This window comes from Ctenopharyngodon idella, chromosome 24 (assembly GCF_019924925.1).
Source record: "Ctenopharyngodon idella isolate HZGC_01 chromosome 24, HZGC01, whole genome shotgun sequence".
In the NCBI taxonomy this organism is placed as follows: domain Eukaryota; kingdom Metazoa; phylum Chordata; class Actinopteri; order Cypriniformes; family Xenocyprididae; genus Ctenopharyngodon; species Ctenopharyngodon idella.
The window spans coordinates 22769416-22782754 of NC_067243.1; the positions used below are offsets into that span (position 1 = coordinate 22769416).

Sequence of the window (13339 nt, forward strand, 5' to 3'; positions counted from 1 at the left end):
TTTATTAATGTGAAGCTGCTTTGAATCTATCTGTATTGTATAAAACGCTATATACATAAATGTGACTTGACTTAAGCAATATGTATGCTCAAATATATGCAATGTCTGAAATCACAGCTTCCTGTACTGTAGCTTCCTACACATATATTTTCATGTGAAAATTGACTCCTCTGTCCTTTTCCACTGAACGTGTAAAAGGACAGAGGACATACTTGTCAACAAGTTAAATTATAACAAATGAGCCAGACGAGAACTGAATGACACTGGTCAATGGTCCCAAGATATATGTATCCACATAGGCCCCGGACAGGTAATATAAATAGTAATTGAACGTGCCATTTTTTAAATTCTGCTGATATCAAAGCATGCAAATGATCTAAATATGTTACAGATCTCTGCAGTGACCTTGGGAACTTCCTGTGGCTCTTGGAAAATGTAGCTATTTGACATGCTCGTCTTTCTGGGTGACACCTAACTATTACTGAACCTCTCGATTGCTTGGTTTAGTAATAAGTGGGGACCTAATTACAACCCCATAGCACTAGCTGATGGGATTTTCGAGGTGTCTTTATGTTCAGAATAGCATATTACCATAGTATTTTTAATATTCCTTCAGTATGAAGTATGTACTGTATACTATCCGCATCGTGTGGAATAAATACATAATGGAGATATAATTAATTTGGAAGTTTTATTAAGTGTTAACAATGAGATTATGTGGTTTTTATAATCAATTAACACAGCTTTTGTCATTTTTTTTTTACAATATGGACAATTTTTTTTACCAAAAAAGTCATTTGGTTTAACCAAAATTTCGCTTTTACTGAATGACACTTTTGGTTATACCGAATGACGATTTTTGCAAACAATGCTAACAGTCTGATATCTAGCTAGCTAGCAAAAGGACAATCAAACATTTTATATTTAGTACAAGTTTTTAAAATATTACAACATTTTCCATGTTTTATAGCGGTAGTACGGAATGACCTGATGTTTCGGGACATGCGTTTGAGGAACTGAAAACATGAATTTTTCAAATAGTTAAAAGAGAGTTAGTTACTTTGCTTCATGATCATGTGGTCCTTTGCAGGTGTCTGAATGATGTCACATCCTGTCACATGATACTGACCGCTTGACTTGATTCAAAATAGTCCCTTTATATTGGTTACTCCGAATGACATCAATGAAATTCATTTTTCCGGACATTCTTTCTCATAACAAAGCAATGACTTCTACACATAATTTTAATACCATTTTGCACTATGTTGTTATATGATGTTATAAAATCATGCCAGAATAAAAAAAAATATATACATTTAATACATTTTTAGATATTTTAATCATGAACGGAATGGCTGTATTGGCCTTTGGACAGTTAAACCGAATGAGCTTTTGACACTTCAAAATCTTTAAAATACCTTTATATGTAGCAAAATATAATTAAAACCTTTTGGATTCAATAAAAGAGATCTAGTTATACTACCTTACATACTTTGGATGTCATATCTTTCTTTTTTTATTATTATTAAGGCCTCTGGATGAAAAAAATGACCCGTCAGGTCATTGACCCACATGCCATTTCATATTTTAAATATTCAGCACACTGCAAATGAATATCAGTGCACTCGAGTTGACCTTTCTTTTCCAGTGTGAAATATGAGCTGTGAAATCTTTTTCTGTCGACCTGTGAGATGTTTTTTACCCACAAATTACAAAGTTTTACACAAAATTTGATTTAAAAAAAAATATTTTCATTTCTGTGAAAACTGGACATCAATTAATAATATTCCCATCATTTTTATGTTGACCGGAAGGACTTTTTAGTTAAAAAAAACCCAGTTGACAACGAAGTCATATGTGTAAATGTGGCAGCATTCGTGTTTGCCCTATAGGTGACCCAGGCTTCAGCAGGCCTTCATGGGAGGCCATGCTTCTGAGAGACCATAATCCCCAGGTGATGATGTCACGTCTGGATTTAGCTTTCATCCAATTAAGGTGGAACACCTTGTACAGAAGCAGGAGGGGCTTGTGGGAGACTGGCAGGACGATGAAGAGGGAGGCTTAGGCCTAGTTTCTCACTATCCCCTGTCAATCAATAGCCTCAGTTTAATACCTTATCTAACAGCTAAGCTTTACTTGCATAATCGGTCAAGGTAAATGAAGAACGATAGGTGTAAACATTTTCCAGGCCCTTTAAAACCAGGACTAAGGTGCTATTATTTAACTTTCTCAGTCAGCCAAGTTCACCTGGCAGGGAATGCATGGTAATCTTCCACTCGAGTCCGACCTTCGGCAGGTGACATCACCTTTTAGGCGCACTGCCAAGTTGATGGTGTTGTAGTGTAAACACACCGACTTACGTTTTCTTACACACACCTTCTCGCCTTCTTACTTACTTTTAGATACACCTTGCATTTGCAAGGTTCACTGGTTGTGCTACGGATTTGAATTAAATGATCAATATATTGTGCTGTGAAGTCCAAAACTCATTTTGACGTGCACAAAAGGAAATATGACAACATCATAGATAGAACTGACTGAAGTCCGTTGACGTGGTAAACTTTTAAGATCAGGCCAGTGCTGTTTATAATAAAAGCCAGGTTAAGTATGATCTGACCTCTTATTTAAAGATAAAGATGTTTTTTTTTATTATTATTATGTAGAGGTCAACTGTTTTTTAGTAGCTAAAGGCCTATTCACACCAAGGATGATAACTATGAAGTTTTAATAATTGTTCTAATTCTCTGAGAATAGCGAAGTCCATACCACAACTGTAACAGTAACAACACAGAGAAATTATGTCATTGGAATCACTTTTCTGGCTAATAAATGATAAAAACATTGACAGCCAGTCAGAATCCAACAGACTTTATTGTCCATTGGTGTGAATGCTAGTTATCATTATAGTTATCTTTATAGTTATCGTTCTTGGTGTGACGACCCAACTCAAAAGAATGATTCATTCACAAATCAGACATCTCTACCAGAACCATGACGTTTAATTAGGACTTTGGTCACTTCACCATGACCAAAAATTATGCCACAGTAGCAAGATGTAAAATTGATCAAAAGGCGGCTCACTGACGAAGAACTTTGACTGGTTTCATTTATCACCTGAGAACACGACACAATAAACCGCATAATGGACTCTATTTTAACGATCTAAGCGCATGGTCTGAAGTGCAGGTACACTTTGGGCATGTCCGAATCCACTTTTATTAGTTTAACGATGGAAAAAATGGTCCAAAAGGGTTGTACCTAGTCTCTTAATGAGTCATGGGTGTGTTTTGGGCGTAGCGTGCAATAAACCAATCAGAGTGTCATCTCCCATTCCCTTTAGAAGCCGGGTGTGCTTGTACCATGGCGGATTGCTATTTACTTGGCGGAATATAGTCACCCTCAACCTGATGAGTCAGTTTAAATATGTGTGTATTGCCACGATTGGTCAAATAATTTTCATTCGTCATTACTGCAAATAGGTAATTCTGATACATGCAATGTCCTTTTATTTTTAATATTTGGCATGTTTGTGTGCTGCTGCGCGTCCCTGTGTGTAATAAGCAGAGTGTATGCGCGTTGTGCACCCACATATTACTAATGCGCTCTTTAAATAACCAAAAAAAAAAAATACTGCGCCATTGACTTTAGACCAGTTTTTGTTGGTCAAAAACAGTCGCTTTCAGTTGCCTCAAAATAGCAACATGCCAACAATGCACCTGAACACACATCGTTTTCAGACCAGCACGCCCATGGGCGAACAGATGGGCGCGAGTGCATTTGCTAATTAAACGGCGTGGGTGCTGGATGTGAAAATGATAAATGCGTTGGGCTGAAACTAGCAAAAAACACTTGCGTTGCGCCTGGCGTCACATTGCGCCGGGTGTATGATAGGGCCCAAGGAGTTCAATTAACCAGTTACCCAATTTTAATTACCAAAACTTTATTGTCAGTTTTGGTTTTCAGATAAATGAAAACTTTTGTGGTGCACCTCTAATCACTACATTTCTTGTGAACTCACTAAGGAGTGCTTGAATGGATGATTTTCAGTGAATACCAAAATTTAATTTTTTATGGGGCACATTATGATTCTTTTGAGGGCTTTAAAGCTTCATTCCCTGTTCATTGCAAATGGATGGAAAACTTCAAAATTTCTTCATTTTCCGTAGAGGAACAAAAGTCATATTTGGCTTATTCTATTGCTTTTTTTTGACTGTAGTCATTGGAAATCACAATGGAGTGTTGACCAATATAACCAATTTTTGCTACACACCCATCCTAATAATCATCAATATTGTCTGTGTTTTCGCTTCCTGTATGACTTTCCTCTTCTCATCCCTTCTTTTTTTTTTTTGCTCCTCCATCTTTCCTCATCTTCTTCCTCTGTCACTGCCCTCGTTCCGTCTCCCCTCCTCTCTTTCTGTTTTCTCCAGTAGTGCTCCAGTATTGTAGTGAGTCATTCTGCAGCGGCTCTGGCTGATGGTCATGTGATTAAAAACTGCCTGACAACATTGAGACAGCCGGGCTCGCGTGCAGCCACACACAGCTTCACGCTCCTGCTGCATCGCAAACGCACACACATAAGCGCATCACAAAGTGCATGCACTCCAATTCAGGTGTAACGCACTGGTGCATGTGCTAAAGCCTCGCAGCCGACACTTTTTGTGCTAAATGTGTTTTTCTACAAAAGATTTGCATTTGGAGCAGGAATATCACACCTTTGTTCTTGATTCTTGCATATTTGTGTGTTCTACAGCAATGCACATTAAAAATCTGAGGTGTTTCTTAAAAAAATGCACTTTAATAATCGCTGTCATAGAACAGAGATTGAACGATTTATCGGACAGATTGATTAATCAGCCATTAAACATGCACGTCTGGCCAAAATGCTGTCTCCCCTTTGTGTCAGTTCCACAATAAATGGTATGATATATTAATAGTATATTGCTTATATTTATAGTATATCGCTCATACAAACAAACATATTAATATTCATTTTAATATAATAATTTATATATAATATATTGCATTAATATATTGTCAGTTCCACAACAAAACAGCCGTATAAATATATATGTAAATATATATTATTAACATATATATTATTAATATACATTTTAATATATTGTTAATACTGTATAATGTAGTACTATAATGTAATATCTAAACAAACATATTAATATTAATTCTGTATATAAAATATTGTATTATTATAATATACATTTACAATCCTTAGCATTACAGTAAATATTCTAAATGGTGAATATCGAAAGTGCTGTCAAACGATTAATTGCGATTAATCGCATCCAAAATAAAAGTTTTTACATAATATATGTGTGTACTGTGTATAATTATTATGTATATATAAATACACATGCATGTATATATTTAAGAAATATTTGCATGTATATATATATATATATATATATATTTATATAATTTATATTATATATAAATATATTAAAAAAAAATCTATATATATACACATGCATGTTTGTGTATTTATATATACATAATTATTATATACAGTACACACATTATGTAAAAACAAACTTTTATTTCGGATGCGATTAATCGTTTGACAGCACATATATATATATATATATATATATATATATATATATGTTCCCCAATAACTAATTAATTACATTAACACATTAAATTGACAGCCCTTTAACATATAACATATATATAGCCCTAACATAAAACACACACACACATATATATATATATATATATATATATATATATATTAGTTTTATTATAGTTTTATTAATATTTTGAATTAGCTTTTATTTTTATATTTTTTGTTTTCATGTTAATTTTAGTTTCATTTTGTCAAAACAAGGAAACAAAATGTGTTTTTATTTGTTTTTAATATTGCTATTTAGGTTTAATTTATTTTTATTTCAGTTTTATTCATTTCCAGTTAATAATTTTAGTGCTTCAACTTCAACTTATTTCAGTTTATTGCCAAGGAAACATTTCTAAGTTTCGTTTAAAGCTTTTCAACTAATATTTATATTTTATTTTATTTCAGCTTTATTTCAATTAACATAAATGTTTTTAATAGTTTTAGTTAACAATAATAACCCTATATATAAATATGTGTGTGTGTGTGTTTTATATTAAATAATATATTGAGTTTTATAATATATATTTACAATTCTTAGATTCTTTTGATTATAATGAATATCAAATATTGTAAATAGTTAATATTTTCTAATATATTATTAATTTTCTAATTACACATCACATTTTATTCATTATTGCCTGTTATGTATGTATATATTAATACGTTTATGTAAACAATAATTTTCACAAATTCACTTTATATATGATTGTTGTATTTTCTTATATTAATTTATGTGTAATTAATATAATTTTTAACTTTTTTTGTATGTTGCATTTGCTCTATGTCATCATAACAGCCTTGCTATATTGTGAAAATAGTCACATGCCTGTTTGCATTGCAGCTTCTATCTATGACATCTTCCTGATGTGTTCCTATGTGTATTTGTGCACTCAAGGTCGACCTGGGCCGCAGACAGGAGGTGGTGGTGTACGATCAGAGCACCAAGGACGCCGGTCAGCTTTCCAAAGACAGCTTCGTTCACATCCTCCTGAGCAAGCTGGACGGCACCTTCCACAGGGTGTCTCTGCTTACAGGTACAGAACATCACCATTTCCTGATACTTAAGCTAGGAAACTGATCAGCAGTTGAGGTCTGATCTGCAGGAGAGATTGGAGCGTGTTGGTTCTGGTTTATACCAGCAGATGGCGATTCTTACATCACCGATTCTCAAACACAACTCCTGCTTTATGCTGTCATTCCCTCACATTTACTTTACACGTTTCTGTCTCTCTCTCTCTTTTAATTTCCCTTTCGGCTCTGTCTTGTCTGAGAGGTTTTTTTTTTTTTTTTTTTTTTTGTCTGTGCAAATGAATCATCAGAGGCCTTGATGATTTATGTTGTGTGCTGACAGACATTTTTGTTATGTCATCATTTAAGGAATGCGCACACTCGACTGGTCGAGTGCTCGTTTTGCACTACGTAGTTGGCTAGTAAAAACACATTCAGGCTTTGCAAATTGAGTTTCCTTTGGGTTGTTTCTTGCCGTAGGCACCAACGAAATATAATTTCCTACTGAAACTCACCTAAATCTCTCCATTACCGCTGTTGTTAAAGGGATAGTTCACTCAGAAATGAAAAATTCTGTCATCATTTACTGATCCTCAAGTTGTTACAAACCTGTATGAATTTCTTTGAACTTTGAAGAATGTTGGTAACCAAACGGTTGATGGGCCCCATTGACTTCCATAGTAAAGCGCAAAGGGCTCCATCGCAGTAGCTGGAAAAGTTTCAGCTCGCCCTATTGCTCTGTCGGCACCTTTGTCAAAGTACTTTGTAATTTTGGTGAAAAGTAAATGTAGCGAAGTTGAATACTTTATTTTTATTCAACTTCATTAAAAGTTGTGTTCATTTGTGAAGATCAAAACGAAACATGTAAGAATCATAAACTTCTGTTGGTCACAGAGCTCATTACCCCCTATTACCCCCTATACCCCAGGTTGGCCTACAAAAAATACATCACACTGCAGCAATTTAAAAAAAAAAGAAAAGTTTTTGGACAGATTAGATTATGGACAAAATTACTCAAATGCCCATCCTTGTCTGCAAACTTCTGAGGAAAAGAGTAAAGTATGTAATGCTAAATGTTTTCGCAGCTGCTATGCACTCGTCTGACAGGAATCTCCTGCTGTCAATCAAATGATGATGTCATAATTCACAAAGGAGCTGCTAGTTGCCAAAGGCATGATTGTTAACCGCCATATGCAAAGCAAACCTTAAGAAAACATTTCAGAAAGTTTTTACATCAGAAAAATAGTCTTTTTTTCCCTTCATTTTCTTCTTTGCACACTTCCTATAATTATTACTTTTGGTTAATAGCAACCGTCACAGCAAAGTTTGTCTCTCAAACTGATGAGTCTGTAGAAACCCTCACAGTTGGCAGTTTTCTGCGTGAAGCTCATGTTTTTTTTTCTCTATCTCTCTCGCTTATTACTAAGCTGCTTGATCCAAATATGTCAGCAGTGAAAAGAAGCTCAAATTTATTTCAGTCAGGATTTGGGGAAATTTCACCACTTCTGCAAATCTTCGATTATGTGGCTGCTTGTGCTGAAGCGTCTGTCACTTTTAAAGCTTAAGACTTCCTTGAGTCACATTTAGTCTTTTTCAGTAAGCTTCTGCAACCTTAAATTAGAAATGTCACACATGACATGGAAACTTAACACGGTCATCACTGAAGCTGAGCGTCTGAGACAGCACAACCTTCATTTTTTTTTAAAAACGCGTTCCTCTTCTAAAAATACTTTTTTGGATATAATTATATAAAACCCATTACAGTATGGAATACATTTATTAGTGGTGTTTGCTAAGGCAAGCGTCACTATTAACTACCCACTGTTGCTCAACCACTGCAAAAATTGCAGGTATATTGCTGTTAGGTACATGAAATATGAACTATTTTTCAGGATTTATGCTTGCATTATCATTTTCAGACTCTGAAAATAGTTTTGTGTAACTCTGTGTAAATGAGGCCAGGAAAGAAGACGTCATTATTTTATTAAGACCATATTAAGACAATATGGTTGACAAATGGCTCTTGGCGGCCTTTGATAAACATTAAAGGACAGCTCTAGAGGAGATGATGTAACGCTTCTGGATGTATTCAGTCCAGTACTTGCAGGGATAAAAGCTTTTGTGTGTCTTCTGTTGCTCTCAAATATAACTTAATAGTAATTTTAACTACAAATGTGACATTTTGAATTATCTCTTTAAGTTATTTTAGTTGAGTACCTGTATTTATATGAACTTTAGATGTGTGTTTCATGTGATCTGCATTTTTTAAGGACTTGTTTTCATTTAGCACATTTAGCGCATACTTTTATATTATAAATATATAAAAACTTAGCAACATGCTAATATCAGATTCTACTGGAATCAACTGTGAGCCTTAGTCAAGATTCTTGTGCACTTTAAAGTCCAAATTATACTTAATTTTTAATGCGAACGCTTAGTGAATCCATACAGCTAAACACATAACCTTATCGGGCCCTATCACACACCAGGCGCGATGCAAGTGTTTTTTGCTAGTTTCAGCCCGACGCAGTTATCATTTTCACATACTGCATCACGTTGTTTACATAGCAAATGCATTTGCGCCCATTTGTGCGTCCATGGGCGTGCTGGTCTGAAAACGATTACTATTTTGGCGCATTACTATTTTGAGGCAACTGAAATATTGTTATATAAAGAGCGCGTTAGTAATATGCGCCTATAGGCGGCTGCACAACATGTGTACGCTCTGCTTATTACACACACAGGGACATGCAGCAGCACACAAACATGGCAAATATTAAAAATAAAAAGATAACAATGTAAAAGATTATTATTGTGTGCATAAAGATAAAAATGCTTTGGTGGAATCCGGCTTGTCCCGTAGATGGTCTGTTCGTGCGATTTAACCTCATGCACAAGCAGATCTGTTTCCTCACTAGAGAAGCGTTGTTTTTGTGCTTGCAAATTCCGGCATGTAAATAGTGAATCCGCCATGGCGTGAGCCCAACTGGCTTTTTAAAGGGAATGGGAGATGAGACTGTGATTGGTTTATTGGACGCTACACCCAAAACACACCCATTACTCATTAAGAGAATAAGAACAACCCTTTTAGACCATGCGCCGGGCGTGCAGACCATTTTTCCCATCGTTAAAGTAGCAAAAGTGGATTCGGACACTAAATGTACTTGCGGCGTGCGCTTTAGACCATGCGCTTAGATCGTTAAAATAGGGCCCATCTAGTGTACTCCATTTAATAACATGCATGAACACAGGTACTCAGCATAGTAAGTTTCATCCTTGTCCAGTGATGGCACTATTTCTCTCCAGAAGTTATGAGCAATGTCTTTGTACTTGTTTAAACTAGAGTTGCGTGTCAATGCGGGCATCTATTCTTCTATTCTTGTTGGGTCTCCAGTAGTTTGTTAAAAGTAGTCCAGTAGTTTGTTGTTTTTGTTCTGTCTCTTTCTTTTCTTTTTCGACTGCGAAACAACAGCAGGTCAGTGTTGCCACCTCATAGAAAAATTTATTTGTGAAAAAAATCTGCGGTAAAATCTGGCTGCACGCGCTTTGCTGAAATTTACATCACACACAATGTACACATACCCTAGCGTATGGCTTAAAGGGTTAGTTCACCCAAAAATGAAAATTCTGTCATTAATTACTCACCCTCATGTCGTTCCAAACCCGTAAGCAAATTAAGATATTTTTGATGAAACCCGTGAGTTATCTGGCCTCCAATAGACTGCAACACATTTAGCACTTTCAAGGCCCAGAAAGGTACTAAAGACATCGTTAAAATAGTCCATGTGACTACAGTGGTTCAACCTTAATTTTATGAAGCGACGAGAATACTTTTTGTGCGCAAAAAAACAAACAAATATAACAACTTTATTCAACAATTTCTTCTCTTCCATGTCAGTCTCCTACGTAGTTGATGTAGTAAACACAGTGCAGCGCTTCCGGGTTCTACGTCAGAACGCCGACTCAGTCACTGATAATGATACTATTAGGATGCCAACTTAAGAAGCTACCTATGAAGAGAGTAAAGGCTGCTCACTAGAGTTTGAAAAAGAGGTTCAGAGTTGCACAACAATGTTTTTGGTTTAGCAGCAGATTAGATAGTGTTATGATCGGAATAGTGATGATTGTAAGTGATAGACTCTAAATGAACAGGAAGTTTATGACCACTTCCTGTCTCACACAGTCACAGTTTCCTTTATTATAAATGCTATCTGGATAAGAGAGTTTATGCACAAACCAACTTTGAAATGCCCTCAAAACACATGCAGACTGATGCTACAGAAAGAAAGTGATGGTTTCATAGTTTGATAATACTATTCCAAATAGATTTCACAAAATTTCAGCACTTTACGTAAAAGGCCATTTGAGTGGTTCTTAAAGAAGTTTGTCTTGCAACTGTTGTGAAATTTTGGTCAGTAGACCTTAGAGTTGCATTGTAAAAAAAAAAAAAAATCCATGTACCATAAATCCAAAATGATACGCTACTATCATTTCGCCAATTTTTAGGCATAGTTTGACAGCCTATTTGATTCATTTGACAGCCTAGCCTATTGCTGCAATGTTTCTTTTACGCGGCTGAAAATAACCGTGCTTTCTGTTACTGAGCCTGTGTCTGTCACTCGTCCTCTTAAAAGTGGAAGCTTGTGCGTAGCTTTGTTGCATTATATTGACACTTTGTTGATGTTGTTATTGTCATGCGTGTTCTGGTTATTTGCGCATGATTAAACATGAGTCTTTATATGGCGATAAAACAAAGCTTTGTTGCGTTTTTTTTTTAAGTGGGGATTGGGGGTGCGCCTACCCGGTTGGGACATAGAAGGGGGTGCGCAGGAAAAAAAGTTTGGGAACCGCTGTTATAGAGTAATAGAAATGGATGACAACGTGAAAGATGTTGTCTGCCTTCAGCTTATTGAAAAGTATGGTGTCCAAATCCAAACTGTACAAGTGTAATTTAGTTTGTGAACTTTACACCGAAACTAACTTTCTTTACTGCAGGGTTTAGCTCAGACTAAAGGCCCGTTCGCACCGACGCCCCTGGCTAGAACTAATATGTTGTGTTTTTATGTGTGTGTGAGAAAGTGCATGAGGCACCTGCACGATCACTTGAATTGTTTTCTTAGAACAGCGGAAACAAGAATAGAATAGATAAGAGTAGATAAGATAAGAGTAAGACTGTAAAACTGTAAAGTGTTTACTTCTATTTTTGTACTCTCACAATAAAAACAAAACATTGTGCCTTTGTAAAATGGAAAAAAAATCTGCTCTTTGGGTCCACTCTGTTGACTGACATTAAGATTGTCTTTGTTGCCTGTTGAGTTGTCCTGCTGTTTCCTGTTAATGTGTGGCGATCACAGGTTCCTGGACTGAAATGTTATGCATGCTGTTGTTGAATTTGATCTTCCATCTCGCTCCACAGGCATCTCATCCACGCTGTCCTTCTTATTGGAATGGCACACACACACATTTACACACACAGAGTTCACAGCCTGAAGCTTTCACACCTTACCCACAAGGATGTGCTGCAGAACGTACATGTGTCCTACAGATGTATAATCACTATTAATCTCGCTAGCCTGTCGCCATCTGTCTTTGTTTTTCTATGTAGGGTGGGACATCAAGTCCACTGGGTCACCTATATGCATTTACATGTGTCATTTTCTCCAGGTATTATATGGGTCAGTGACATCATACAAATTTTTTTCTCTATTAATTTATTCAAAAATACATTGATCATTTTTGGTATTAAAATATATTTTGATATTTTTGGGGGGCATATGCCTTCTGTATTCAACTTACAAAAAAAAACAAAAACCTGGCATCGCGGCAGTTAAGCTTTTTCCGTAAGTTGAATACGGAAGGCGTAGGACGTAGAGTAAGCTTTTTGAACTGCAAGAGGCATTACGCTTTCTTCGTAAGTTGAATATGGAAGGTGGTCTGGCGGAAGCTAGATATTTTACTTCCTAACTTGTTAAATATGGATTTTTTTTTTTTTTTACACAAACCCATCGCTTTGCTTCAGAAGGCCTTTATTAACCCCCCGGAGCCGTGTGGAGTATATTTATGATGGACGGATGCACTTTCTTCAGCTTCATACTCGTTGGTCTGGCTCACTGCCATTATAAAGCTCGGATGCGTCAGGATATTTATTAATATATCTCCAATTGTGTTCATCAGAAAGAAAAAAAAAGTCATATACACCTAGGATGGCTTGAGGGTGAGTAAAGCTTGGGGTAATTTTCATTTAAAAGTGAACTAATCCTTTAAGTACAGTAGTTTGGCATAATCTTTAATTATTGTTTTATTTGGGGGGAGGAAATGAACTTTACTAATTAAAAAAAAAAGTAAACAAAATCAAATTTATGTGGTATAACCAACATGCAGAACCCCCATGACTGTGTGTCAAGTGCAATAAGTCTTATAAAATATCAGATATTTTGACATTTTTATCACAAGCCATGGTTAGTTCAGATTGCTAATTGTGTGGTGTGACTCCCCAAAATTGTAATGGTATTCGTGAATTAATATATGTTCATAAAAGATACGTTTACGTTGAAAAGAGATATAAAAAAAATAATGATTAAGATGTGTACACTCACGTATTCAAGGTGTAAGAAAAATGTGATTAATTTTTACTTGACTTTTTACCACATTTTACTTTTTTTTTTTAAATTTAATTAAAAACATTTTAATTAAAATTTT

At 35.5% G+C, this 13339-nt stretch overlaps 1 protein-coding gene across 3 annotated transcripts in view; it reads left to right on the plus strand.

Moving 5' to 3' along the window:
- dusp8a (dual specificity phosphatase 8a) overlaps positions 1-13339 on the plus strand; it is a 54206-nt gene that overhangs the window by 19949 nt on the left and 20918 nt on the right. For all 3 annotated transcript variants that reach the window (XR_007928267.1, XM_051884109.1, XM_051884110.1), the window contains exon 3: positions 6528-6666. Coding sequence is in view for 2 of the 3 variants with exons in the window: in XM_051884109.1 (XP_051740069.1) it covers positions 6528-6666 (139 nt within the window). In the remaining variant the exon portion in view is untranslated. The remainder of the gene's footprint in view (positions 1-6527; positions 6667-13339) is intronic.